The 25,916-nt window shown below is 32.6% G+C and overlaps 2 protein-coding genes across 2 annotated transcripts; one reads left to right on the top strand and one right to left on the bottom strand.

The window, feature by feature from the left end:
• The first annotated feature begins 6,925 nt into the window (after nucleotides 1-6,925).
• On the top strand, nucleotides 6,926-9,009 carry LOC121797864 (probable WRKY transcription factor 48). Its single transcript, XM_042196621.1, has 3 exons — nucleotides 6,926-7,525; nucleotides 7,934-8,077; nucleotides 8,308-9,009. The coding sequence occupies exons 1-3, from the start codon at nucleotides 7,104-7,106 to the stop codon at nucleotides 8,750-8,752; spliced, it is 1,011 nt and encodes a 336-aa protein (XP_042052555.1). The 5' UTR covers nucleotides 6,926-7,103; the 3' UTR covers nucleotides 8,753-9,009.
• Nucleotides 9,010-13,457: 4,448 nt separating this feature from the next.
• LOC121799782 (flowering time control protein FCA-like) lies at nucleotides 13,458-22,397 on the bottom strand. Its single transcript, XM_042199250.1, has 19 exons — nucleotides 21,581-22,397; nucleotides 21,030-21,097; nucleotides 20,797-20,875; nucleotides 17,157-17,239; nucleotides 17,004-17,055; nucleotides 16,780-16,847; nucleotides 16,527-16,593; nucleotides 16,273-16,352; nucleotides 16,109-16,173; nucleotides 15,966-16,019; nucleotides 15,715-15,868; nucleotides 15,521-15,601; nucleotides 14,939-15,442; nucleotides 14,647-14,847; nucleotides 14,399-14,569; nucleotides 14,278-14,316; nucleotides 14,131-14,181; nucleotides 14,021-14,057; nucleotides 13,458-13,926 (listed from the first exon to the last, which is right to left on the bottom strand). Exons 1-19 carry the CDS (start codon nucleotides 22,305-22,307, stop codon nucleotides 13,919-13,921), a joined length of 2,589 nt encoding a protein of 862 aa, XP_042055184.1. The 5' UTR covers nucleotides 22,308-22,397; the 3' UTR covers nucleotides 13,458-13,918.
• Between the last annotated feature and the right edge of the window lie 3,519 nt (nucleotides 22,398-25,916).

Raw genomic sequence — 25,916 nt, 5'->3', positions numbered from 1 at the left:
TATAGATGACATGAGTTTTAATGAGAAATGAGAAACTAATAAATAGTTGAGAGATAAAAATTAATATTAAAGCAAAAGAAAGAAAAAAGTGTAAAAATATTATATAAATAGATATATGACATATTTTAGTGGACAGAACATAATTTTAAAAATAGACTATTTTTCATAAATATTCAAACTGTTGCTTATGCGAACCCGGGTGTTTTGCATGTTCTTTGCTAGTTAGAAAATGAATATATTGTGGACTTGTGGTTACGTTGCGAATGCTTTTAAATAATAAAAAACGAATGTATAAAATAAATAGTAATCTTAATTAAAGTTCAAAATATAGACAATAGTAGTACATGAATACTGACCCCTCTGTTACTGTATCATGTATGTATAGACTTATTTACTAGCAATGGGGAGAGGGAAAATTTTAAAACAAAATTGTTTAACTACCGTTTTAAATTTTAAATAATTTAAATGCATTTTGTCGTTTAGGAGTAACACAAACTTAATTCATAAGTTAGATCACAGTCAACTTGTTATGCAATTTTTTTATAAATTTTTTAAGAATCTAGAATCTCATTTACAAGTATATGCGTGTGAGATTATATAAGGTATGCATAACGCTATGTGTTTAATATGTATATATTTGTACGTACAATATGACCATGCATAATTAGTCAAAGTGACTGACATTGAGAATTGAGATTATCTGCATTAAGTTGTTTGAATTTATAAAGTTCTATTTAATTAATCCAAAATGCCTTAAAATATCATAAAAGTGGGTTAGGTCAGCTCAAACTTGAGTTGGTTAGGTAGAAAAATATGTTTCAACGATAACGATTCAATTACTAATTATGTATAGTAGTAGTATTATGCTACTTTGATAAGTAGTACTATTTGTTAAAGTTGATAATAGGACCTATGAAAAACCGATATATAATGGCGTAGAATAGTGTGATAATTTAAATCGAATAGACTCAATATATGAAATTAAGTATCCATTTTCATATTGTAAAGATGAAAATAGTCACAAAAGATAACAAAATATAGTATAGTAGTACTTAATTCAAGGAAAATTATCACATATATTAAGATAACTTGAATCCACTCTCTATTCATCGAAAATAGAGATTTGATTAGTTGAGTAGTGTTTATCTCCAATATATCAAATTTTATTTATGTCATAATCCTTAATTTTACATATATTATTATTTTATTTATGGATATTACCATGAAACTTCCAACACCGTCAATCGACAATCGTCATCAGGATTCCAGACAAAGACCTGTGTTTAAAATCTACGTCGACAAGGAATTGAAAATAGAAAATTAAATACCAAATAAAAGTATACCATATATCCCATATATATATATATGAGTGATATCTTTGATTGGTAGTAAAAGATTATGATAATGAATTACGACTACTACTTTTCATGTTGACATTCTAGATTGAATGGATGTGTCAACCCCAAAAACAATGAAACTATTTGTGACACGTTACTAAGGCTTTTTCCACAATATTATGCTCTCATATTTATCACTTTAATTTTTCGAAAATTGAATAATTATTCAATGAAACAATTAAATATATATTAATACTCTTTTTATGAATATGAATGTGGAGAAGTTATTTAAAAAACGATACTAACATGAATAATAAACTCATTCTGAATTATTGATCTAATTAAAGCTTAAACTTTACATATTATACTTATCTAATTTTTTGTTTATAAGACAATTTTAGTATCGATACTTCATACGTATAATTAAATTAAATAAAAAGGAATTTAGTAGCTCTAAAATTATGATTAATTACACTCCGAAAATATAAACTTCCTTAAATTGCAAATATAAAAAATAACACTAGTTGAAGTCATCTCAATAAATATTGCGCGTGGGGCTATGTTTCAAAGTCATCGCATTATTTATTTCATGTGTGAGGTAAAAAATAAGGTAAAAACACTATTCCAATAAAGCAAAAACACCGAAACAATCAAACTATTAAAATACCATGAATAAAACAAAAGCGTGTTACCAAAGGAAGCGTAAAAATTTATGATTATTAAACCCGAAAACGCGTTGAAATCGCATGTGACCGTGTCACCCAAAATTTTGCCAATAAAAAAATAAAATTGAAAATCTTTTATAAATCCCACGATCTGACAAATGCAGCATGCATCGAAGGGTTGTACACTGGTGCTTGCACTGCTGTACCTTCCCCCGACATATATTGCAGGTGGTGGCCCGTGCATCGCGGCTTTATATAACCTTATTTCTTCTTTTTTTTAGTACTAAATTGATGCAGTAAAATTGTACTACTAAGTCATTTTTTACTATTTTTAAAAATTAATAGCATGCATAAATCATGGCATTATTTATGTATAATGAATCGATAATTTAAATGTATTTGTGGAACAATAGTATGATCGGAAATCGAGGAAATTGCCCCATGTGAAATAGTGGCTCAACATATTAGTGGGTAGTTTCTAACCAATTTCTAAGCAAATTGCTTGCGATAGAAAAATCTAGGAGCAATATTATTTTTTATAACTATATTGAGAATCAACGTTTTTTCTACTTTCGAAAGTATAGAAAATTATAATAAATTATTTTTCATTTGTAGTCTATTCATCAAAACAATAAAAATAAAATAGAATATTTAGTGATGGAATTATAGGAAAATATGAGCGACGAATGAAGTAGTATACACCACTAGTAAATTTATGTGTTACCACGTCATATCCATCGTGTCACCTAGATTTTTCGATGCCTAATTTTGGAACTCGAGGCGATTGGAAAAAATGCAGTATATTTTTGTTCCTACCATCAACAATTATTTTGTGTTGCGCAATGATTTCAAAATCTTTTTGAGCTCAGGGAATATCAACTGTTCAATAATTTGATCTTGGATGCATATGTTTCTTTTATGTGCAATTATAACGTTTGTAGTTCCATCATTATAAGTAGGGCACGCAGTTGCACAATATATCCACGAATGAACATAGTACCAATAAACAAGAAAAATAAATACTTGAATGGTGGCGTGTGTCCAACCATACTCACATTATTCTATCCGAACGAACGACGAATCCAAGAAACAGAATTCGTATGATCACCTTTTTATATCCAGAAAATGGTGCCAAATCTTTGTGTGTGTATAGTTTGTGATCCTTAAATTTTTAGTATTATAGTGCGAGCGAATTTGTTGTATATGCTACTTACATTTTGCGAGCACGGTGATGCTCACAAAAAGTTTTAAACGGAAAAAATCAGGTAAATTTTATCAATTGAGAGTGGAAACGGTACAATGAAGTGAATTTATGCTGAATTGATGTATTTTGTCGAATATTAATGCTGAATTAGGGTTTTATGATAATGTCATCAATTAAAGATGTGGTCTCATGACTCATCAAGACAATAACCCCTCGAAAGTTAATTCATGTATTGAGAACAAGGGCCCCTACCCCTTTGTTTGTAAGACTATAAATTAGATTTGTACTACTTTTTATTATGTAAAAATAATTACATATATATTGGTACATAAATAATGAATTCAAATCGGTGAGACCGCGGGCTTATATAAATCATCATATATTAAACATGTTCAGCTTTAGTCTGTATTTATATAATACTGTGAAATCCAATTCTTGATTCTAATCTCTTATTAGGCTTCTCCTAATACTGATGTTTTATTGATATATGAGAGTGTACATTCCACCAACTAGCAAGAATAAATATGCAAAATCGAATAGGAATACTGCCCCTTTTTAACTTCGAAGGTAACAAAGTTAGAATTTTAATATGGGAAGGCTTGAGATGAATTTAAAAATAAACTAAATATAAATATTATTATATAAATAAAATCGTAGTAATATTAATAAAATAAAAGCTAAATATAAATTTAATATTGTATTTCTCTTCCATTTTTCATCCTTTTAATTAGTTCGATATATAATAGTTTTATTTATAATAGTACTCCATAACAAACACATCTTTTTAATATGAGGATTTAAGCGATCATTTAGCAATTGGCGTCGCATACAATTGCGTAGAGAATTCTTTATGAACTGTCATTGTTGACAAAGCCCATTTATATTGAGGCAATGACAACCGGTAAGTGATAAGATTAGTAACAACTTAACTAACAAATAAATCAATGGAAAATTTTCATGATTTTTTGTACAAACCAATTTGTAACCTCCAATCTAATATACTATTTGTAAAAACATTTCACCTCCGTGTAAATAAAAATAAAATATTTTTGGTTGAATTTCAAGTTCATTAGAAGCAACTTCAAAAACATTCGAGGGATAAAGCATAGCGAGGTGAAGCAACTTCTCTGAATCAAATGCATAAATGAGTTCATTTAGATTTATTTTTAACAAAGATGTGTTATCTTAACTCAAAGTTCTCGACTTACCCTCATTTAATACTTTAATCTTTATAAAGAATAATCAAAATGAAATCATTTGACGGTTGCAACAACCACATTTTGGAACCCTAAGTAGTTTTCTAGAATCTAACCTACATCAAAATTGGCTTAATTGTACATATATAATTTTTTCACAGTTATTTATCTTAATTAATTGATGTTGTAGACCATGCAACTAATTAATTAAAACACACACACAAAGCTTTAAAAGGTAGTGAGGGGCCAATATCCTGTGCTCAAGTATTTAGCCATGTCGAGAAAAAGTTCCTATACCTTTTTAGAAACATAATGACAAAGATAAGAATATTGACAAATATGTATAATTGTAATTTCTACATTTTGATAGTATAGCTAAATGATTAAATAGCTAATAAATAACTCTTACTCCATTTAGCAAGTGTTTATAATTAGTTCTTGAGTCCCAATCTCGATCAACTTCTTGCTAAAAAAAAGAACCAATGAGTTACATCAACTCTATTAATGAAGTATCATTTATAGGCATTAAATGAGTGCACCACCTAATTGAATACAAATTAAATATGAAAAAGTCGACGTAGTCTTCGAAAGGATTGGAAACACCATATAAAAATGGGAATAATCTTTGTTACCGAAAAGGTCAAATGAAATCAAATTTTCATACTTTGATATTTGAGGAAAAGCTTGAGATATATACAAAACACAAGTGTACGTGTTACATTTGTCGCCAAATTTTTCATTATTATAAGTTTATAATAACTAACAAATACCATTTCAAATACTAGTATGTTCTAACAATTTGCCTAGTTATTAACTCGGAGCTTTAAAGCTGAAAATTATATAATAAAAGCTTGAATGATTGAACCATTAATTACTCCCTCTGTTCCATCGTAATAGAGTCATTTTGTCATTTTAGTACATTCCATAGTAATAGAGTTATTTCTCTTTTTAGTAAAAGTCAACACATTTCTCCACACCTACTTTACTCTCTCTTACTTTATTCTCTCTTCATCTCTCTACCCTTTTCATTTTTCACTTTATTCTCCCTTTACTTAACTTACCTAACACATTTTTTCTTAATCTCCATGCCAAAAAGAAATGTCTCAATTACTATGGAACGGAGGGAGTACTAATCTAACACTACTAAACGCACCACATATACATCATTGTTCTTTTTAATCATTTAATTAGCTTTGATATTAATCTAAGGTAGTAGTATAAAATCTAGGTGGTGTTTAGTTATTCGAGATTAAAGTAGTTCGATTAAATTTGAAATCAATATTAATTTTTTTACACATATATACCAAGATTCATAAGACAAAACTAATTCTACGTGCCAATGTCCATAAACTAAGGTGTCGTTAATTATTCATCTAGGATTAAATTATGAAATTTTTTAGTTAGAGGGAGTGATTATAAATAATTATCACATGATTATACATCTAATATTAAGTTATGATAATTCAATATCATGAGCCAAACATAGTAGTACATATTTAATCATAAGATATAATTTTACATATCGAACAACCCCTAATTGCACTAAACCGAAACTAAATCCATCAATATATCAAGGGATTATACAATGTTTAATCTATGAAACTAAACACCTTACCTTAGTATTTCCCACCTAAACTAAACCGGTTGCCGGTCAATCATGGTGATGTGGAAAGGTCGACAAATAGTTTGAAATTGGGCCTATTGCATTTATTGCAACCCCCATCTATTGCTTTCCGTACCAACTGTCTACCGGCATTTCCCGGTCAACTTTACCTCATCGCTTCATTTTATTGACTCCGTTTTTCTACAAAGTATAAATCACAAATTAAAGAAGTGCAATATTCGAATTAATCATCTCCAATTCTCTCGGCCTATATATGGAGTATTACGTTAGTGGGAAATAAGTTTAGACTTTTCGATCAATGATTCTTTTTTATCTCATGTTGTTTAGCGTGTATTGGGAAATTGAAACATAAAATGTGTAGTCAAAGTGTAATTGGCTTTTCATTTATTTGCTACTACTCATGGCTTCAAATCACAAACAATTAAATAAGTAAAATTTGCCAATCCCCTTCTTTCACCGACGGTGCGTGTTTATCCCACTCACTATAAATATTAAAAACACTACCTTTATATGTATACTTCCTTTGTTTTTATATAAGTATCATATTTAGTTTCTTTTTTTTTACTTAAATATTATATTTCAAAATCAAAGAATATGATTATGACATTCTTTCTAATCTTATCTTCAATTAATACTTTTCAAATTTCTTAATTAATGGTGATCATGCATTTATTACGGTTCATATCTATCAATATATAAAAGTAAACCTTTTGTTTTCGTAATATGTACTACTACTCTTGATTATAGTACATGCGTATGTACGATTCCATTTGAATTCAATATTTTCACATCGTAATTTATATTTCATCAATTTGAAAATTAAACCAAATACATATTGATATGTAATATTGTGAAAGTTACAAATGAAGAAATGCGTTAATTAAAAAAATGGGATAAGATAAAAAAACAGTAAAAAGAAATTTACGCGGGGCCAAGCTGTAATCCAAAAATCGCATCCCCACAAAAAAAGAGATTGTGAAAAAGAAAAGCAACTTCTCAATCTCTCTTCTTTCACACTTCATCTCTCTCTCTCTCTCTCATGAAATGAAGAACCTATGATGCTCTTGACGAAGACATATGGAGGAGGAAAAGAGCAAAGAGCCGACAACAAGAGAGGACTCAGAGCCACCAAAACCATCAATATCAGATTACAAAAATCATAATCAAACCATGATGATGATTAATCAAGAAATCTGCAGCAACACCAACACCAACGCCTTATTCGATGATGCTGATCATCTTCTTCTTCACAGAAGCTTCATGGACGATCACGAGTTCTCCTGCCCTTCTTCTGCATTCGACGATTTTTTTCTGCATAATATGATCTCGGAGCCTATGCCGCCGCCGCCGCCGCCGGAGAGCTCCACCCCCAACGCCTCCTCCATCTCCTCCTCCTCCGCCGAGGCCGCCGCCAACGATGACCGGAAAAAGATCAATCAAGTTGTTGATGAGGATGAAGAGGAAGAAGAAGCAAATAATGAAGACAAGAGTAAGAAAGTGTAAGAACTAAAAACCCTTTTTTATATATATCTTGTGTTTATTCTTTGACTTGGAATTCACACATTCACACACACAGAAATTAATCGTGAAAGTGTCTTCCCAATTAAGTTGCGCTTCAGTGTCATCTTTATCATGATCGTGGATTTAATTTTTGAATTAAAACCCCACACTTTTCCAATATGAATAACTCGAATTCTCGACCTATTGATTAGAAGTGAAGCGTCTTACTGATTGAGCTGCGCTTACTCGTCCCTTATCTTGGCTACTAATGGGGTTTGGTGGTGTGTGCGTGATCTGATTATTGGGGGGAAAATCTCATGATTTGATGTGTGATGATGTTTTTGTTTCTTGTCTTTGTTTTTCTTCTTTAATTTTATTGTTTGTGGATTTGAATGTTTTTTTTTCAGATTGAAACCAAAAAAGAAAAATCAGAAAAGGCAAAGAGATCCAAGATTTGCTTTCATGACAAAGAGTGAGATCGATCATTTGGACGATGGGTATCGATGGAGAAAGTACGGCCAAAAAGCTGTGAAAAACAGCCCTTTTCCCAGGTATTTTTTTCACACACTTACACACTCTTCTTTCCCCTCTAATTATAGAATAATTAATTAATTAATCACTAATCAATAAAGTCAATTTCCCTTGCTCGTGAATATAAAGGGATGGTGGTTAAGAAAAGTAGGTCGTCTTTACATTAATTAATTAAATCATACCATAATCGGATCAAAATTAAAAATTTTTAAAAAATCACCTATTTTGTGTTGTGTGTTTTTATGTGTAGGAGCTACTATCGTTGCACTAGTCCAGCATGTGGTGTGAAGAAGAGAGTGGAGAGATCTTCCGAAGATCCATCAATTGTTGTCACAACCTACGAAGGCACGCACACTCACTCCTGCCCCATCACGCCACGTGGCGCTGTCGGCTTCGGCATTTCCCCGGCCGAAGTCCCCTCCCCCGCCTTCCACCAAGGTGGCGCTTCGTCGTCCCTTTTCGCCATGCCTCAAATTCATCACTATCCGCCCCAACAACAACAACAACAACAGCAACAAGGACGACCGTATTTTACAAACTTGACACAAGCATCACCTTTGAGTTTTGGGAATAGTACTAATTCTAGGGTTCCACCTCCAATTTTGCCATCATCAACAAGTAGTGGATCGAGAGATTATGGTCTTCTTCAAGACATGCTGCCATCTGAGATGTTGAAGGAGCCAAAAGGGGAGTAGAGAGTAAGTTTTTTTTTTCTTTTAGTTGGTAGAATAATTCATATTTTTATTTTGTCATATTTATTAGCTAACTAGATTTCGCATTTAGGGGTTTGCTTTATGTGTGAATCCCATTTCATAGCCTAGCTCTATTGATCATGTAAAATTGTTGTCTAGGAGGGATTAGTTCTTTTGTTTGTTATTGTATTTATACACTTTAATTTCATCTACATATGGATAGTTTTTTAATTTAAGTTATATGAAACACCATTTGTGAATGGGGAATCTTGTCCTTTTGTATATGAATCACATTTACACATAAGAACTTAGGGTTTAGGATTTGTAAATATATGGCATTAATTACATGTGGAGATTAACTAATTTGCTTATGAGAATAAGCATGGGAGTTGGAATTGATAATATTCTTGGAAATGAAGACTCTCAAATAAATGATGTGAAAAATCGTGTGAATTCATTGCGTATAGTTTAAATTTTAGTGCAGGTGCTAAAAATTGCAAGAAAAGATTCATTCACTGATGGAGTACTATTTCATTGAAGTTCATTAATGTGACAAAATTGTTTTATCTTTTATTTTAGTTGAAGACCATAGGTTGATTTATTATATGGAGAGAGAATTGTTGTTACTATATTAAACCAGCTGACATATGATGGATTTTGTCTTAGTGAATATGTTGATAAAAGTTTTATCAGTTAGCTAGTTGACCGTAATCAGAGCGCACTAATTTTATTAGTAAATGGGAAAAAGATAAAATGAATAATTACTATTGTATATTTTTAGTATTGTGTCAGCACATATAAGAATGTGCAAATATATTTCTTCTAAATTAATAACGATTTGTTGCTTTTCTTTTTTTTCCTTTTCGTTATTTGTCTTCTTTTCTTGCCCTTTATTTCTTTGAAGTCTTTCAGCTCTTAATTTACTACTACTATCAAATAGTAATATACTAGTACTACAAACTAACTTGTCGATATCGAGCTACTCAAATAATAAAAGTGTACTATAAATAAGACACGGACACCGCAACTTAGCAAGTAGCCAAAAAAAGTAATGATCCCCTCAAAAAAATATAATCATTTAAAAAAATTATGTGTAGCATGTGTTGAATGTAGATGTGCCATTACCTAAATTTTTAATAGGGACCAAGCTAATTACGAATTAAATTTAGCTTCTATATATTTTTACCTTATATTAATGCTGCCTTAGTCTACTCACAATTCCACATGGTTAGCTGAATTTTCTATTTGCGCTTGTATTTAATTTTTTAAAAAGATAGCTAATTGCCCTATATGGAGTATATATATATATATATATATATATATATATATATATATATATATATATATAGGGTATTCATCTATCAAAAAACGCCCTTAAGTACAAAAATACAGACCAAATCTGAAACGTAGGATCTGATTATGGGCGGCCACGATTTAGTCTTGACAACCATATTGTTAGGTCATAATAAGAATGAATTGAGGCATAAAAGGGTAAAATGGGCACCAAAAAAATAAAAACAAATGTTCCGTTTTTTCTTCGCGGAAATCATGGGAGCATTACTCCACACGCCAGTAGCCTGATTGTTCGGTTCCCGCCTATTCAATTCGTCTCTCCCCCAACATATCTACCTCACCCCAAAAAATCCTAATCACTAAATCACACAACTCTTCTGGAAATTCTGAATAGGCACAACAATTAAAAACTCCAACCACTCTTTGTTCGAGCGAAGATTCGTCAGATACTTCACCTATGTTATTATGACTTCGGTTGGCGCATATTATGACCCAACAGTGATCATTTAAATATTTATATTATACGCGTAAGACGAATTAAATGCTTATTATGACCAAACTTATCTATATGTTATTATGACTTAGATTAGCGCATATTTTGACCCTGAATTGTGCATATAAATATTTATATTATAAACATATGACGTATTAAATACTTATTATGACCAAACATATCTATATGTTATTATAACGTTGATTAGCGTATAGTTGGTATGTATTTAATGGTTAAATTATGTATATTATAAACGTATTACTAATTAAATGCTTGTTATGACCAAACTTAGCTATATGTTATTATGACTTCGGTTGTAGCAGTATTATGACCCAACAGTGATCAATTAAATATTTATATTATAAGCGTAAGACGAATTAAATGCTTATTATGACCAAACTTATGTATATGTTATTATGACTTCGATTAGCGCATATTTTGACCCTGAAGTGTTCATTTAAATGATTATATTATAATCATATGACGTATTAAATGCTTAGTATGACCAAACTAAGCAGAACTACATTAATTGGAATAGGGTATGCAAATTCGACGAAAGATTGAAGGAGAAGAAATTATGGGCTAATAAACTACGATAAAGAGCAGTTAGTGGAGAGATGACAGAGCAAAATTATAGGAAATACTATAACTAACGACATACTACAATTTACTTAATTAACCTTTTTAGATTATAAATAATTAAAATAATAATATGTTCCCATTAAAATCTGGTCGTTAATTAATCTAATCTAAAGATTAGATTGTCTAATCCAATGGACATAAAACCGTCTGCAATTCTTGGTTTAAGGCCATTTTTGTTTTGATCAAATGCCTATATATATATATATATATTTATTTACTTTAATTAATATATATATATATATATATATATATATATATTTACTTTAATTCTTTTAGAGTAATAGTAGTATTTCGACAATTCATTGAATTGAGTGTTATCAGATGTTATCATATGGATAATCGAACTGGGATTCCATTTGGGGAATAAATTAATTCGGATCAGTATTATATTGTTAACTCAATACTTAATTGTTAACTATAATTAAATAATAGTCCTTAGATATTCAAATCAAGGGCCTAGATAATCAGCCTCAAAATATCAATACGATCAATAAAAAACGTTAATAAGGGTATTAAGATCAATTTACAACAAATCAGTTGTAACTAACTTTTGAAAAATATCACATAACTTTAAAACGCATATAACTTTCTCGATTTAAATTATTTTTTCGCACAACATATATCAAATTAAAGACAATTTCATAAGGATTCTAACGAGATCTCACTTGCATATGTTCCGATGTCAAAATTTGAAAAAAAATTCGAATATTTTCAATTTTTTCGTACCGCAATAAATGTCAACATATATAAAACATGTCAATATAATACATGTAGAATGTCATTCTTAAAACAATGTGTTGACCTAAGCAATGTGTTGACATTCTCACAGGATTGTGTTGATATTTTCAAAACACTATATTGACATTTGCATCTAAAACCCTAATTTGGTAGTTTTTTTTATCTTTTTCGATTTAATTAATAAAAACGAAAATTACACGTGGCAAATTTTACACTACTAGATTTCTAAAATCTCATGGTCTTAAATTAGTTGTAGTTAGCAACTAGAGAGGGAGTTAGCAATTGATCACTCCCCATTAATCCGACTATTATATGTTAAATAAATATATTAAAATCATTTAAAACAATTATGTGTACAAATGCCATGAAAACAATAAATATAGCACGAAGTTAAATGGGCAAATTTTTCTACGTGGAAAGTGATATACTAATATTTAATCGTCATTTTGTGTCTCAGTTTGGGTAAATATCACTTATTGTCTAAACATTTTGCCACCAATTCACCAACTATAGATATGTCGCAACGTATAAGTGTAGTGGCAAAAAAGGTAATTAGTGTTTCTCAAAATTCACCTGTGTCCCACGAAAATATTTCAGAAAAATTTTGTTGGAACACAAACGTTATTTTTCGCAAATATCTGGTAGTTTTTACAATTAAATTTATGTTGATTTGTCATCGATTATGTGTAACTGTTAAACAACGAGTGCTATTTACTCTTGAAATTTTATAACCAGTGATGTTCGGTATATTTTCTTGAATTTCTCGTGCAACTAAAAAGATTAGTGATTGGAAAAAAAAAGCTATGCTTTGTTTTAGTCAAAAGTAGAATCCCTTTAATGTGGTTTATAGAGATAACACACTACTTTAGTTTTAATTAATTGTAAATATCAATCCGCAGGGGCAGTGCAGTTGGTTTCAGATGGGTGAATTTTTATGAATGGCCAAAGATCAAATCCCACTATTGTCCTTAATTGCAATACCTTTTAAGCACAAGTGTGATGCCTTGGGAGGTGGGCTTCTGGCAGGCAGTGGGTTAGGCCCTTTCCTTAGCGAGTTAATTGTAAATACCAATTTTCACATTTATTTATTTATTTACTTTGTGCACAAATTAAATCATCCAATTATAACAGCACAGACATTGCAGATATGCATTTAGTTAATGGAAGGAAAGCCTATTTGCGTCTACGTAGTAGATACCTCAAATAATACTTTATGTGCCTAAATAAACGCTATTTTTATGAAGTAATCTTCAAGCAATAAATTGTAATTTCAAATCATTTTTTCACCTTTCATGAATCATCATGACATGGTTTTGTGTCACAGGTCAAACAAGTTTGCAACTTTCATGAAATATCAAAGCTTTTTACTATTAAATCTCTTAATTATCGAACCATTATTACAAATAACTCCAATTGTCAAGCCAATGATAATTCAAAACAAAATTTTGCAGAATTAGTTATTCATGAGAGAGAGAGAGAGAGAGAGAGAGAGAGAGAGAGAGAGAGAGAGAGAGAGAGAGAGAGAGAGAGAGTCCACAAGCGTTTGAGTTTGAGTGGATTATCATGATTTAGACCAAAGTATACAACACAGAACAAAGCTAAAAAAAATTTGTATGTGAGGCTGATAACTTAAAACTAGTTTTCGACACCAGCTAAGGCTCCATATTGATTTATACACTACACTAGCAGGTTAGTTGCTCTCTACCCATAATAACAACACATCGAGAGTTGAGCCCGAGCCTAAGCCTGAGCCCGACCACGGCTAGAAACCTGTTCCTGCTCAGCAGAAATACATTATTGCAACAACATCGATATAACAGTTGGGTTACTTTAGACAGAGATACGAGAGGGAAGAGTTTGTGACTAGCAAGAGTGCTGCCGCGAACACCAACAGCTCCTCCACGAGGATAATGGTAATGCCGCTCGCTCGACTCTTATAATTAGGAACTCGGTTCCCCACATATTTCGCCTGAACGGGTAGCCATCAGTTTTGTTCATATGGATCACATTCCTGCAAAAACACACATTAAAACTTTCAATAATTATTATTGTAAAAAAGATTTAATGAAAGGCTCAACATATGAAAATTGTAGAAGAGTAGAAACCTGAATGCTTATTCTTCCACATCCACTCCTGAGACGCCTGGACAAGAAGCAAAATATTTAAATCCTCAAAAAAAATTTTAAAAAAAGGTGTCTGTTTTGTCGAATCTAACCTGCTGATAGCGTGCAGGATCGTTTGCTGGAGTTTGTGCATACCCAATTTCCTAAAATAGTGAAGATAGTGGTTTCAGCAAAGTGGATTAGGTTTTTTAAATAGCCAAAAGAAAAGAACTCCACTTATCTGATCCTTCATTCCTTACCTTAGTGCCTTGTTTTGAAGAAAATCCAGGGACATGATACTGAATATGGAAGAAAGAAAAGAGTAAGATTTTAAATTGTGAAATCCAAGCGTCGTATATTTATATATACATGTAAACTGACCGATGATTGAGCAGCCTGCTGGAACGGCTTGGCTTGGTTGTGGATCTGAGCTTGCATTTGAGGAGCTTGTTGCAATGATGGTCCTGATGGGTGAGAATGCAGCTGAGGGTGCGGGTTAGACGGCTTCTGTTGCTGGGGCTCATTCAGAGCAAGCTCCGCAGGTTTCTCCCACTACAAAAGTATATTCGATATGAGAAATGTTTATATGAACACGGCACAAACATATAATACACAATGAGATATTCCACCTTGCTTTCACCAGTCAAGCTGTTGTAGTAGTACTTGTATCCATCAGGTGATGTGTGCTCGGACCAATTGCTTGTAGCAGCAGCAGGAGTACCACCAGTAATGGCAGGTGAGGGGGTAGTTGTAGTCGAAGCTGAATCTCTGGCTGGTTGTGTACTAGCGGTGTTTGCAACGGGCTGAGATAACGCTCCAGGCCAAGGAGACTGGAAGGAAGAAAAAAAATTCTTTACAATGTGATTACTGAGTAAATTTGTGAAGGTAACAAAACGATTTAGAGATGTATATAAGCAATACCTGCTGTTTAGCAGCTACTTGACCCTGATGAGTTGCTAGGTTTTGAATCGCCGGTTGTCTCTGTTGCAGCTGCTGTTGCAGCTGATTTAGGGCTTGTTGAGAAGACTGGAAAGTAGCCTGTAGAGTTTGTTTCTGTTGTGACAGCATTTGAGCCAGCTCTGAAGGCGGCTGATTAAAAGGTTGAAGTTGCTGAGGATATTGTGGCTGATTCCCAACTCCAGGAGCTTGTCTGTGAGCAGACGACGCGCTATGCTGCACTTGTATCTGTGGGGGGATAGATGGTTGACTGTTCTCTCCAGGCAGAGATTGTGATGGTGGGGCCTGACTATATGGGGTCTGTATCAGACCGGGTTGCATCTGTGATCCCGGCAAACTGGAGAACGATGTCGTGTTTGATGGAGGTAACTGCACAGGTTGTGGTGACTGAAGAGGTCGCTGCCAGGGCGATGGCTTTGAGCCATTAGAAGGAATTTGTGGTATTTGTGGTACGGACTGGTTATTATTCTGAAAAGAATAAAAAACAGTGGTTAGCCCCTCAAAATAAAGATGCTTTCGACAATAGAACTTAATTTTCCCACTTACAAACTGAGATATAGGCGCAGAAGATGCAGGAGGTGCAGGAAATGAACCGTCCATACTTCCAGGAATAGCTCCAACAGGATACTGGATTGGCCATAGAAAACATTAAGTAATATCGCAGGCGAAGAAGAATAGAATGAAAGCCCCATGACCACTGTACTAGTCAGTAAATAGGAAATAACATTGTTAGCTCTTACTGGAGTAGAAGAAACGGTCATATTCCCAGGCCTAGGCTGATACTGATTAGTATAACCTTGGTTACCAGCATGAGAAGGTGGTCCTAGATTCTGCGTGCTTGGCCACAAATTAGGATTGGGGCCACCTAATGGCTCGTGATGATCTGATGGAGCTCTACAGATGATCACATGGAGTTCCATTAATATCTCAAAAAGTTAGAAGCCTTTGAACTTTAGAAGTTTTATGTTAGCAGTAAGTCACAAGAAAGTACCTGATCCCAGGGGCAGAAAATCGAGGGCCGGGTTCACCAAAAGTAGGAACACTTCTACAGAAGGACAAACAGATGTGCGATGAAATTAGGTGCATTTATATGACTCCCTAAACAAGGAGAAAATGAGCAGTGTGTAAAGCTACCTCGAATCTCCAGGTCTAGGTCTTTTAGGATCAGCAAATCTGACAGTTAATGGTTGTTCACAGCCCTGTGATCCATAAATCGAACAGTACGTTTATCATTGATCACAAGTACCAATGTGGATATCCGGAATTAAACCATTGAGGAAAATTTGAAGGGAACATACTCTCATAATATATATTCCATTTAGAGCATCAATGGCCGCTTGTGCCATCTCTCTCTGAGAGTATTTGACAAATCCACAACCTGCACAATGCCAGAGACAAAAAAAATATCAAAAGGCAAAGGAAATATTCTTTAGCTTATAATAATAAATTGAAGGTCCCAGTCCTGAATTAGAAGAATTTTCAAGGATATTCACATCACATATTTACAAAAGATGAAAAAGAAGCCTTGGCCTCATGAAAGGGAACAACATACCACGGCTCTGCTTCATCTCATCACGCATAAGATAGACATCCTCGACTCTACCATAAGGTAAAAAGATCTGAAGAGTAATGCCAGTCATTATGATAATTCAAACAAGTAACAATGACAGTAACAAACAAATGGTATTACGATAAATTATGCGATCTAACAAGCCACAAAAGGTGCAGAAAGATCAAAAATAATTTATGCAATGAAATGCAACAATCAATGCAGAAAAAAGCTAGCTCTGAGCAAAAAAACATACCTCTTCAACTTCCTTCTCAACAGCTTGTTTGTTCAATGACCCAACAAACAGCTTGTATTCAGTTGCACCTGCGATCAAATTTAAAGACCAACATTTCACCAAGTAACTAAAAGTATTAAATCACCCATAAAGATCGTTAAAAGATTCAAAGGCAATAAATATATTCACAAACAGACTATTTTGAGAATTAAAAATTGTAGAAAGACAAGATAATCAAAACACACCAATACGTTCTCGCTCTCCATCAGCATATCTGACTTGGATAGGACTCATTCCCTGTGTAACCCAGGAATAAATATGCATATATATATATATATATATATATGTGTGTGTGCACAAGTGCTATAGGCAACTGAGGAACTGACAGAAAAATATACCCCAGGTAACGTGTACTGGTTATGCAATGCAGCAATTGCCCTGTCAGCCTCTTCAGGAGAAGCATATTTAATGAAACAGCATCCTGCACAAGCCAAAGGTTGGCACCAACATTTTACAACGATATTCATCCTTTATCCGAGAAAAAACAGGGTACTGTAATTTCAAAGCTTAAATTAAATTATTTTAGGTAAATACTGAAGATAAAAATAATATAAAGATACTTCGTTATATCACGCTAAGAAGTATTATATAGATCTGGATACAAACCCATATTATTCTAAAGCTAAAACTCATAGACAACACCAAACAAGGTACAATAACAGCTGTTCTTTCATAACTAAAGACAAAAGGCAAGGTAAAAAGAGCTTAAATAAAAAGCAAGGTAAAAAGAGCCAAAAAGGATAACATGAGGTATACTACATCACAACGTCATCATATAATTACCAACACCATCGACAATCAAATTATCACCAACACACCAAACATTATCTAAGTCATCATTCGTAACAAGATAATTTTATGCACAGCTAGTCAACCACAAACCAAGAGATCATACATCACCAATTTGTTCAAGAGATGAAGACACAGAATTTGTGACAACAAATTTAAATTAGTCAGTCAGATACGGAATGTGAAAACAAGCACTTTGCAAGGATAATTAATGCACAAGCTTTGTTCTAAAATAAGATGGCATCACCCAACTTTGATAACTGTAACAAACACAGAATATCTTTCTTAAATAATCAGATAAACTACCATTTACAATCTAAATTAAGTTAGTAGACGTGCTAGACATAGACAGAACAAGTAGTGTTCCAACAAAATAATATGATTGCGATAACACAACCACAACTAACACAATAATCATAGGCAAAACTAAGGAACTACAAGAAAATTGATATCGTAAATAGTTAATACACACTATCAGAAAATCAACTGAATCGTGACAGGTCGTAAGGTAGCACTCCTAAATGAATCATTCCCCACAAGACTGAAAAAGAACTACTGAGGGGGTAAAAAGAACCAAATAACAAATCGTAAATGGATGAAGAAGAATGAATCATTGTTTAGAGAAAGTGAAGCGCCAAATAAAAGGGACCTTGGAAATTGTCCTGCCACTAGAACAATTGTCTGCATCAACATGTAACAATAGAAATAGCTATGGTTCATCACATTCATGTGAAATTCTACAACAGCTGCAACATAAACTAATGGGCACACAATTGGATCAGAAACATAAATAGTGTAGCTCATTCGTATTCTGCTATGAATATCTATACTAATAAAAATTGAAATAAGCTATACCCATCAACACATGTGCATCTACAGAACAAGCCATAGGATCTTCACTCAACAAAGTGCATCAACGGAACTAACCATAGTGAACCCAACAAGATCCACTATTCCACTCACATTGGAATGTTAGAGACTCAAAACAGATACACTCCTGCAAAATCCTATGCCGCAATACTATTTATCCAATACGCTGAAATAAAATGTAGATCAACACAACACATCCACCATGTTACTGATAAGAAACAACGTTACTATCAATGGGATAAAATAGTGTTATTGGTCTAAAATATCCTGTACGCGGTACTACTTCGGTTGATCTCGGATCATACAATGAAAAGATTTACAACTGAATATCATGGTCAACAAAAATAAAATGAGACTGTCCGGATCCAATTATTAATGCAAATATGATATTGTGCAATGTTATCAAATAGCGGATATGGCGGCGCCATGGCGCTATGGCATGGCATTCGGTGGAGGAAACGCCATAGCACCGCCATATCCGACATTTGACAACATTGCGTGGGTACTGCATTTAGGAATAGGGCATTATGCAAGAAACATGGTTGTTAGAGTGGTATATTATGCTTTATTAATTGTTTAAAGTGTTTTAGATGTTATATTTTTAATATTTTTAAATTTTTGAATTATATATAAATATATAAGTATTATTTTATTTATTTAATTTTTGACCGCCATATCCGCCATACTAATACGCCATATCCATGTGCCGGTTTTTAGGCAAACCGCAGTAAGCCGCCATACGAGATTGATAACATTGATATTGTGGAGTAGAAAATAAAACCAAGCTGCTTAAGGAGCTCACTTTAATGTAATTTGTTATGGCATGAATTCAAATTGGCCATGCTTGCATACACATACATATATACCTTTCACATCAAGATGAGAGGAGAAAAGTCAAGATAATATACGACAGGATATTTACATATAAAGTGCACATTCATACAATCATCATCATTATAGCTAAAACCACATCCAATCAAGAAGTGTATAAAGTTACAAAAGCCAACATGTTTAGTTGAACGAATGGATTTGGACATATAAACAGTTCAAATAAGTCGATTTCTAAAGACAACATAAATGGTTAGTTTGCTGGAAGTTTTACTGATTATCAAAGTCAAAACTAATAGCATGAATCCCCATCAGCTAAATAATACAACAAACACAAAATCCAGGAGATACCTATGTGGCACCATATGAACACGAAGCTAATCAAACTCACAAACAAGCACAGCCAGTACAAAAAATATTATACTGAAAGTTAACAAGGATAATCATATGGTCTCAACAATGAAACAGCTACAACTTAATCAAATCCATCAGCACGGAAGCAGTTATGTGTTCAGGCCAGCGATCGTGAATAGTGAAATATTGACAACGGCCCCAATCATAAGCACCAGCAGACACAAATATCTTGATTTAACAGCACATGTAATTTGTAGAACTAGACAAATAAAAATAAACGAGAGAGAGAGAAAGAGAGATTTCACCACAGCCACTGAATATAACTTGCATACACCAAACATCCATAAAACTGATTAATGCACAATACTGGAGAGAAAATGTAAAGGGCTGTGATTACAGAAATAAACCTTAACTTCCAATTCATCTCAATCTTTCCAAATTCGATATACACCAAACATGTAATTTTGCAGAACTAGACGAATAAAAATAAAAGAGACAGGAAGAGGAGTGGGAGAGAGAAATTTCACCACAGCCACTGAATAATAAGTTGCATACACCAAACATCCATAAAATGATTAATGCACATTACTGGATTAGGAAAAATGTAAAGAGCTGTAACTACAGAATAAATCTCATCATGTCCATAATTCTAGTTCATCACAATCTATCCCCATTCACCATACACTAGGCAAAATGAGAACTAACTAAACCATGCACAGCAGCTTATAAAGTGAAACCATCTAACAGAATTCAAACAAAAGAAAACTACCACGATACGTAAAAAAATAATTTTACCCATTCATGAGATAAACAACAGATTATTGTCTCCCATGTTACAACAGATTTTTGTCAGATAATTAGTGTAAAGCAAAGTTACCATGTTCTAGACTGTGCCACATCTAAAGAGGTCTACAAAGGCCAAAATGGTTCACTCTCATTAGTATACAACGGTTAACTTATGTAATATTTAGTCTAGTCTTCTTCTTGGATGATGGAGCATGTATAGAAAAGAAGAAGGCGAAATGAACAACTGACGAGACACATAAGGCTACAATGGCGTCCTTCAGCCCTCCAAAGGACCTGAAAAGACACTTGCAAATAAATTTTAATGTAGTAAAACACAGCATAAAAACATACCTTGTGGCTGGCCAGTCCTCTTATCCTTGATCATAGCAACTTCCATCACACGCCCATGATTTTCGAATAGAGGTCGGATCTAGAAGCACATAACAAATAATATGCCTCAGTAACAACAATAGAACTCATTTACAATTGAAATTGCTCAAGAGAGAAGTTCAAGAGTATGTCCGTAAATGATCATCAACAATGCATATATTCAATAATTGAAATCATCAATACAAATAACTTACATCATCTTCTGTGGTTGTCCTCGGAACAGACCCAACAAAGAGTTTGGCAAATTTAACTCCTTCTCTGCCTAAAAAACAAAAGAAATTCTATTAATTCAACTAGTATTATATGTGGCAGTGGACCAGGGTGAACAACAGTAATTTTTATCCACAGTTCACAGCATCATCCCATATTCAAAATATGAGCATTAAGGTAGTAAACAAGAACCATCATAAGGAAATCACATTTTGAAAAGAAACTTGAAAACTATGATATACTAGTATAATTAAAATTCCAGCTATCATTATCTCCAAGCACCAATCTGGTACATCCCCATAAATTCAAGAAACTGAGCAAGATTAATTAAAAATTATGACTAGCATCAAATCCTTAGGGTTCAGTTTTTACTACTCTTTAGACACTCATTACCAAATATTTTCACATATTCCGTATTGACCTCTGTCCATTCTTTCATCTAAACTGGGCCGCACAACAAGTGGAAACATCACGGTGCAATCCAAATTTTGACCTACAGTCCAATAAAGTAACAACACTCCAAATCACAACATACCTGGAGATCTTTCTCTACCAGGGTAACCACGTTTTTGGCCCGATAGAGCTGTAGGAGGCCCCCCAAAGTTATCAACCCCAAAGCCTGCACCATCACCACCGCCTCCATCCATTGGTCGAAAGCCTCCAGCTTCACCATCACTGCCAAACGACCTTCTGAAGCCTCCACCATCACCACCACCTCTACTCATCGGGGGAAACCCTCCACCATCTCCACCGCCACCACCCATCCGCGGAAACCTCCCGCCATCACCTCCAAATCCGCCGCCCATTGGTCGAAATTTAGCAGCATCAACCCCTCCTATTGGTCGAAACCCTCTTCCCCCAATTCCACCCATCGGCCCAAACCCATCTCCGCTGCCAATCGGCGGTCGAAACCCCCCAATTCCATTCCCAATTGGTCTCATTCCCCAAATTCCATCCCCAATTGGTCTCAATCCCCCTCCTCCAACGCCTCCCACGCCGCCGCCGCTAGGCGGAGACGGGTAGGGCGGCGGGCTATCAAACGCCTTAATATTCTCCCTCCTGCCGCTCGAGAACCCGCCGGTATAACCATGCGTATTGTCGTGTCCCCCTCCTCCAGCGCCATCTCGGTAATTATCCTGTTGACGGCGGTGTATCGGAGCTCCGCCGCCGCGGGAGTGCCTATCGCCTGAATTATATTGGTGAGGTGGAGCGCTGCTATTGCTATACCTATCAGTGCCTCTATTCCTATCGAATTTCTCCATCAAACTAGCAAGATTGGATAAAACCCTAACCCTCTATTTCTAAATCTGAAGATTTCTGCATAGAAATTGACTGAATGACCAAATCATGAACATAATAACAAACGACACCGTTTATAAACCAGTGTTTTCATAGGAGTACATAAATATTTTTCATTGGGCTTTTTAAAATTCAAATAAAGCTCCAAAGCCCAATTTCAGTTAATATATTTCCATTTCTATTTCTATTTCTAACTTTCTGAATAATCTGGTTTTACAAGATTATAGATTTATAAGTGTAAAAATCTTTTGTCTTACGTATTTTTATGACAATATTTTTTAGGGTAGGTGTGAGCATTTGGATTTCGGATTGAATTTTTGTCCAATTTGATCCGATCCAACCAAAAATCCAAAAATTTAAGAAAAATGGATTTGATTTGATCTGAATTGTCCTAATATCCAAATGTGTAATTTGAAATCCGATGAAATTTGAGCTAGTCCGATATATCTGAATTCATAAAATATATATAAAAATCTGTAATTCCAGTATTAAAAATCTACCAGAAATATCATTAGAATTGTTCAATATGGAGTTTTATATGTGTTAGATATGTTTTGGATTACGTCGAATTTTAAAATATTCGATTTGAATTTGAAGATCCAAATATTTTTAAAAATTCAATCCGAACCAAGCCAAAAATTCGAACTAAATTTTAAATTTCATTTTCGTTCAAACTAGATTTTTGAATTTGGGTTTTATCACCCTACTTTAGGGAATTAAATACCCATATGGTTTGTTTTCTATATGTGTCCTAATAATAGATGATGAAATACGTTAACATAATAGCCCATATCTATTACGGGGTGTTCGGTTGGCAAGATTAAATCTCATGATTAAATATGTATCATGTTTGGTTCATAAGATTGAACCCTTCAATTTAATCCTAGATGGATAGTCTCATGATAATTAGTCATAGCCTCCCCCCTCCAACTAAAATAATCTCACAACTTAATTCTAGATGGATAGTCTCATGATATTAGTCATGGCAACCGAACGCCACCTACGTGGATTTCTATAGGATAGGAGTTTACTTTTTTATGGAATTCTCACATTTTAGTAAACTATATAGCTTTAAAATTCTGCCAATTCAACGACTTAATGAAACAACAAATTTTTTTGAGCAAAATGAAATAGCAAGTTAACGATGTTGAATTAAATCAAATATGACTGACAAATCTTTTTTAGTAGTTGACCTAAAATATAATAATATTCCTTATTTATTCAAGAAATCTTATAGTATTGATATATTGCGTGTTTAACTATTATAAATATCTACTCCGTCCGTCCTAATGTAATGTATTTGTATTTATTATTATGGTCTCCAAAATTAAATGATACATTTCATTCTTTTGCCAAGATTAACCAATTTATCCTCCCTTGCCAAGATTAACCAATTTATCCTCCCTTGAATTTATTACTATTATCTTATTATATTTTATTATTATTATTATTTTTCACTTCAACTCACTAATTTTCTTAATTTATACATCCAAATAAGTGAAAAACATGTCACAATTAACTTGGGGCCGAGATATTAATTAACTGTTGGTGTGCATGTATTGTGAGTACAACCAAAATAATTGATGTGATGAAATATTTAAAAGATATGAAATTCACGTGCTATGTTGATGAGCATCACATAATTGAAGTGATGGGTCCAATAATCCCCTCACCCACAAGGCATGATTTAGCCTTCATTAAATACAAATATGTTATACGTTTTGCAGAATAATGTTGTCGCCATATCTAAATAATTTATGTCCCTCATAATTCAATACATATTCATATGTGTTTGGCCAATAAAACGACTGTGGATTCCATTTTCATTAATATCTCATGTCAGAAGAAAAATATGCATTTCAACATTTTACAAAAGTATATTGTTTTGATGTTTACACAAAAATATAGTACTATTTCATAATAATATCCTGATGTTTATTTACAGTCGGTTAGTGTGTGTATGCTCATTTTCGCCCAAAAGTGAACCGACCTCTTTTGGCTATTTGAGAAATTTTAAAATATGAGTCTCAATTAGCTAATGACCTTTAGGCCATGTTTGGTTATCAGGATTCTGTCTGGGAAAGTAATTTAATTCCTTAAATTTTAAATTCCTGTGTTTGTTTCCGTTTTTAATCAAACTGGGAAAGTAATCAAAATTCTGAAACAATGAAAGTTAGTACAACTTTCCAGGATTCTGAATCATAACTTTTCTTAATTATTCTTTTTCCCAGTTTTAGGATTCCTACATATTTAATGCAATATGGTATAGTTTTATTATTATTATTATTATTATTATTATTATTATTATTATTACTACTACTACTACTACTACTACTACTACTACTACTACTATTATTATTATTATTATTACTATTATTATTATTATCATTATCATCATCATCATTATTATCATTATTATTTATTATAATATTTTAAAAATAATTTAAAAGTATAAACCATACTTAATTTCAGGGTAATAAATAATTATAATTCAAATTATCATAATTATAACTATATTATTAATATTTATATTTAATTTTTATTATCATAATAATAATAATAACTTATTAAATAATTAAATATAATTATAATTATATAATAATATAATAATTATTACTTTATAAATTAGTAATTAACAATAAAATTGTAGTAAAATTTTAAATTATAAAATTTATTCAATTAAAAATTTAGTAAATATAATAATAATAATAATAATAATAATAATAATAATAATAATAATAATAATCTTATTTATTATTATATTATTATATATTATGATGTATAATCCATATTTAAACTATCCATCGTAATAATAAATAAAATAATATAATTATTATCATTTGTGATTAATAATTTATTAAATAATATGTATTATTATTTTTTATAAATAAAAAATCATAAGTATATTTTTAGTTTAGTGTTTAAATCAAATATAAACTTTAAAATCTTGATATTTTCCAAATAAGGGAAAGTAAAGTTATTAGGAATCATATTCCCGGGATTCATTTTCCCAGGAATCATTTTCCCAGGAATCATTTTCCTTGTCAACTTTACTTTCCCGCCAACGTAACATGGTCTTAGAGTTATAGGATAGAATTTTTTAAAATAAGTTTTTTTTTCTCTTTTTTCTCCCTCTTTCTAATATTATTTTTCTCATAAAATATATAAATGGAACAAACTAAACCATTTAAGAAATCTATATAACATAAGTCATAGGGGTATAGTATTTTAGTGAGAATGAGGCGTGTATTTTTGGTGAGAATGTGGCGGTTCAATGCAATGTTTTTCCCTTTTTCAATTTATTAATTAACTTTTTTCATGGGCATAGCGTGTATTTTCAGTGAGAATGTTGCGGTGCAATGCAATATTTTTTTTAAAAAAAATATTAAATTTATTTTCCCATTGGCAGGGTGTGTATTTCCGTGAGGAAAATAATACACGCCTATGGTTTATTTTGAATAAATTTAAAAAATGGGTATTTTGGGCCATCATATACTTTGTGAGATAAATAATAAGAAAAAGACAAAAAACTCTTTATTCTGAAAAAATCACGTACCTCGAGTGTATTTTAA

This window comes from Salvia splendens, chromosome 4 (assembly GCF_004379255.2).
Source record: "Salvia splendens isolate huo1 chromosome 4, SspV2, whole genome shotgun sequence".
Lineage (NCBI taxonomy): Eukaryota > Viridiplantae > Streptophyta > Magnoliopsida > Lamiales > Lamiaceae > Salvia > Salvia splendens.
Note: the sequence above shows the minus strand (reverse complement) of the source record. Positions and strands in the feature narration are given on the sequence as shown.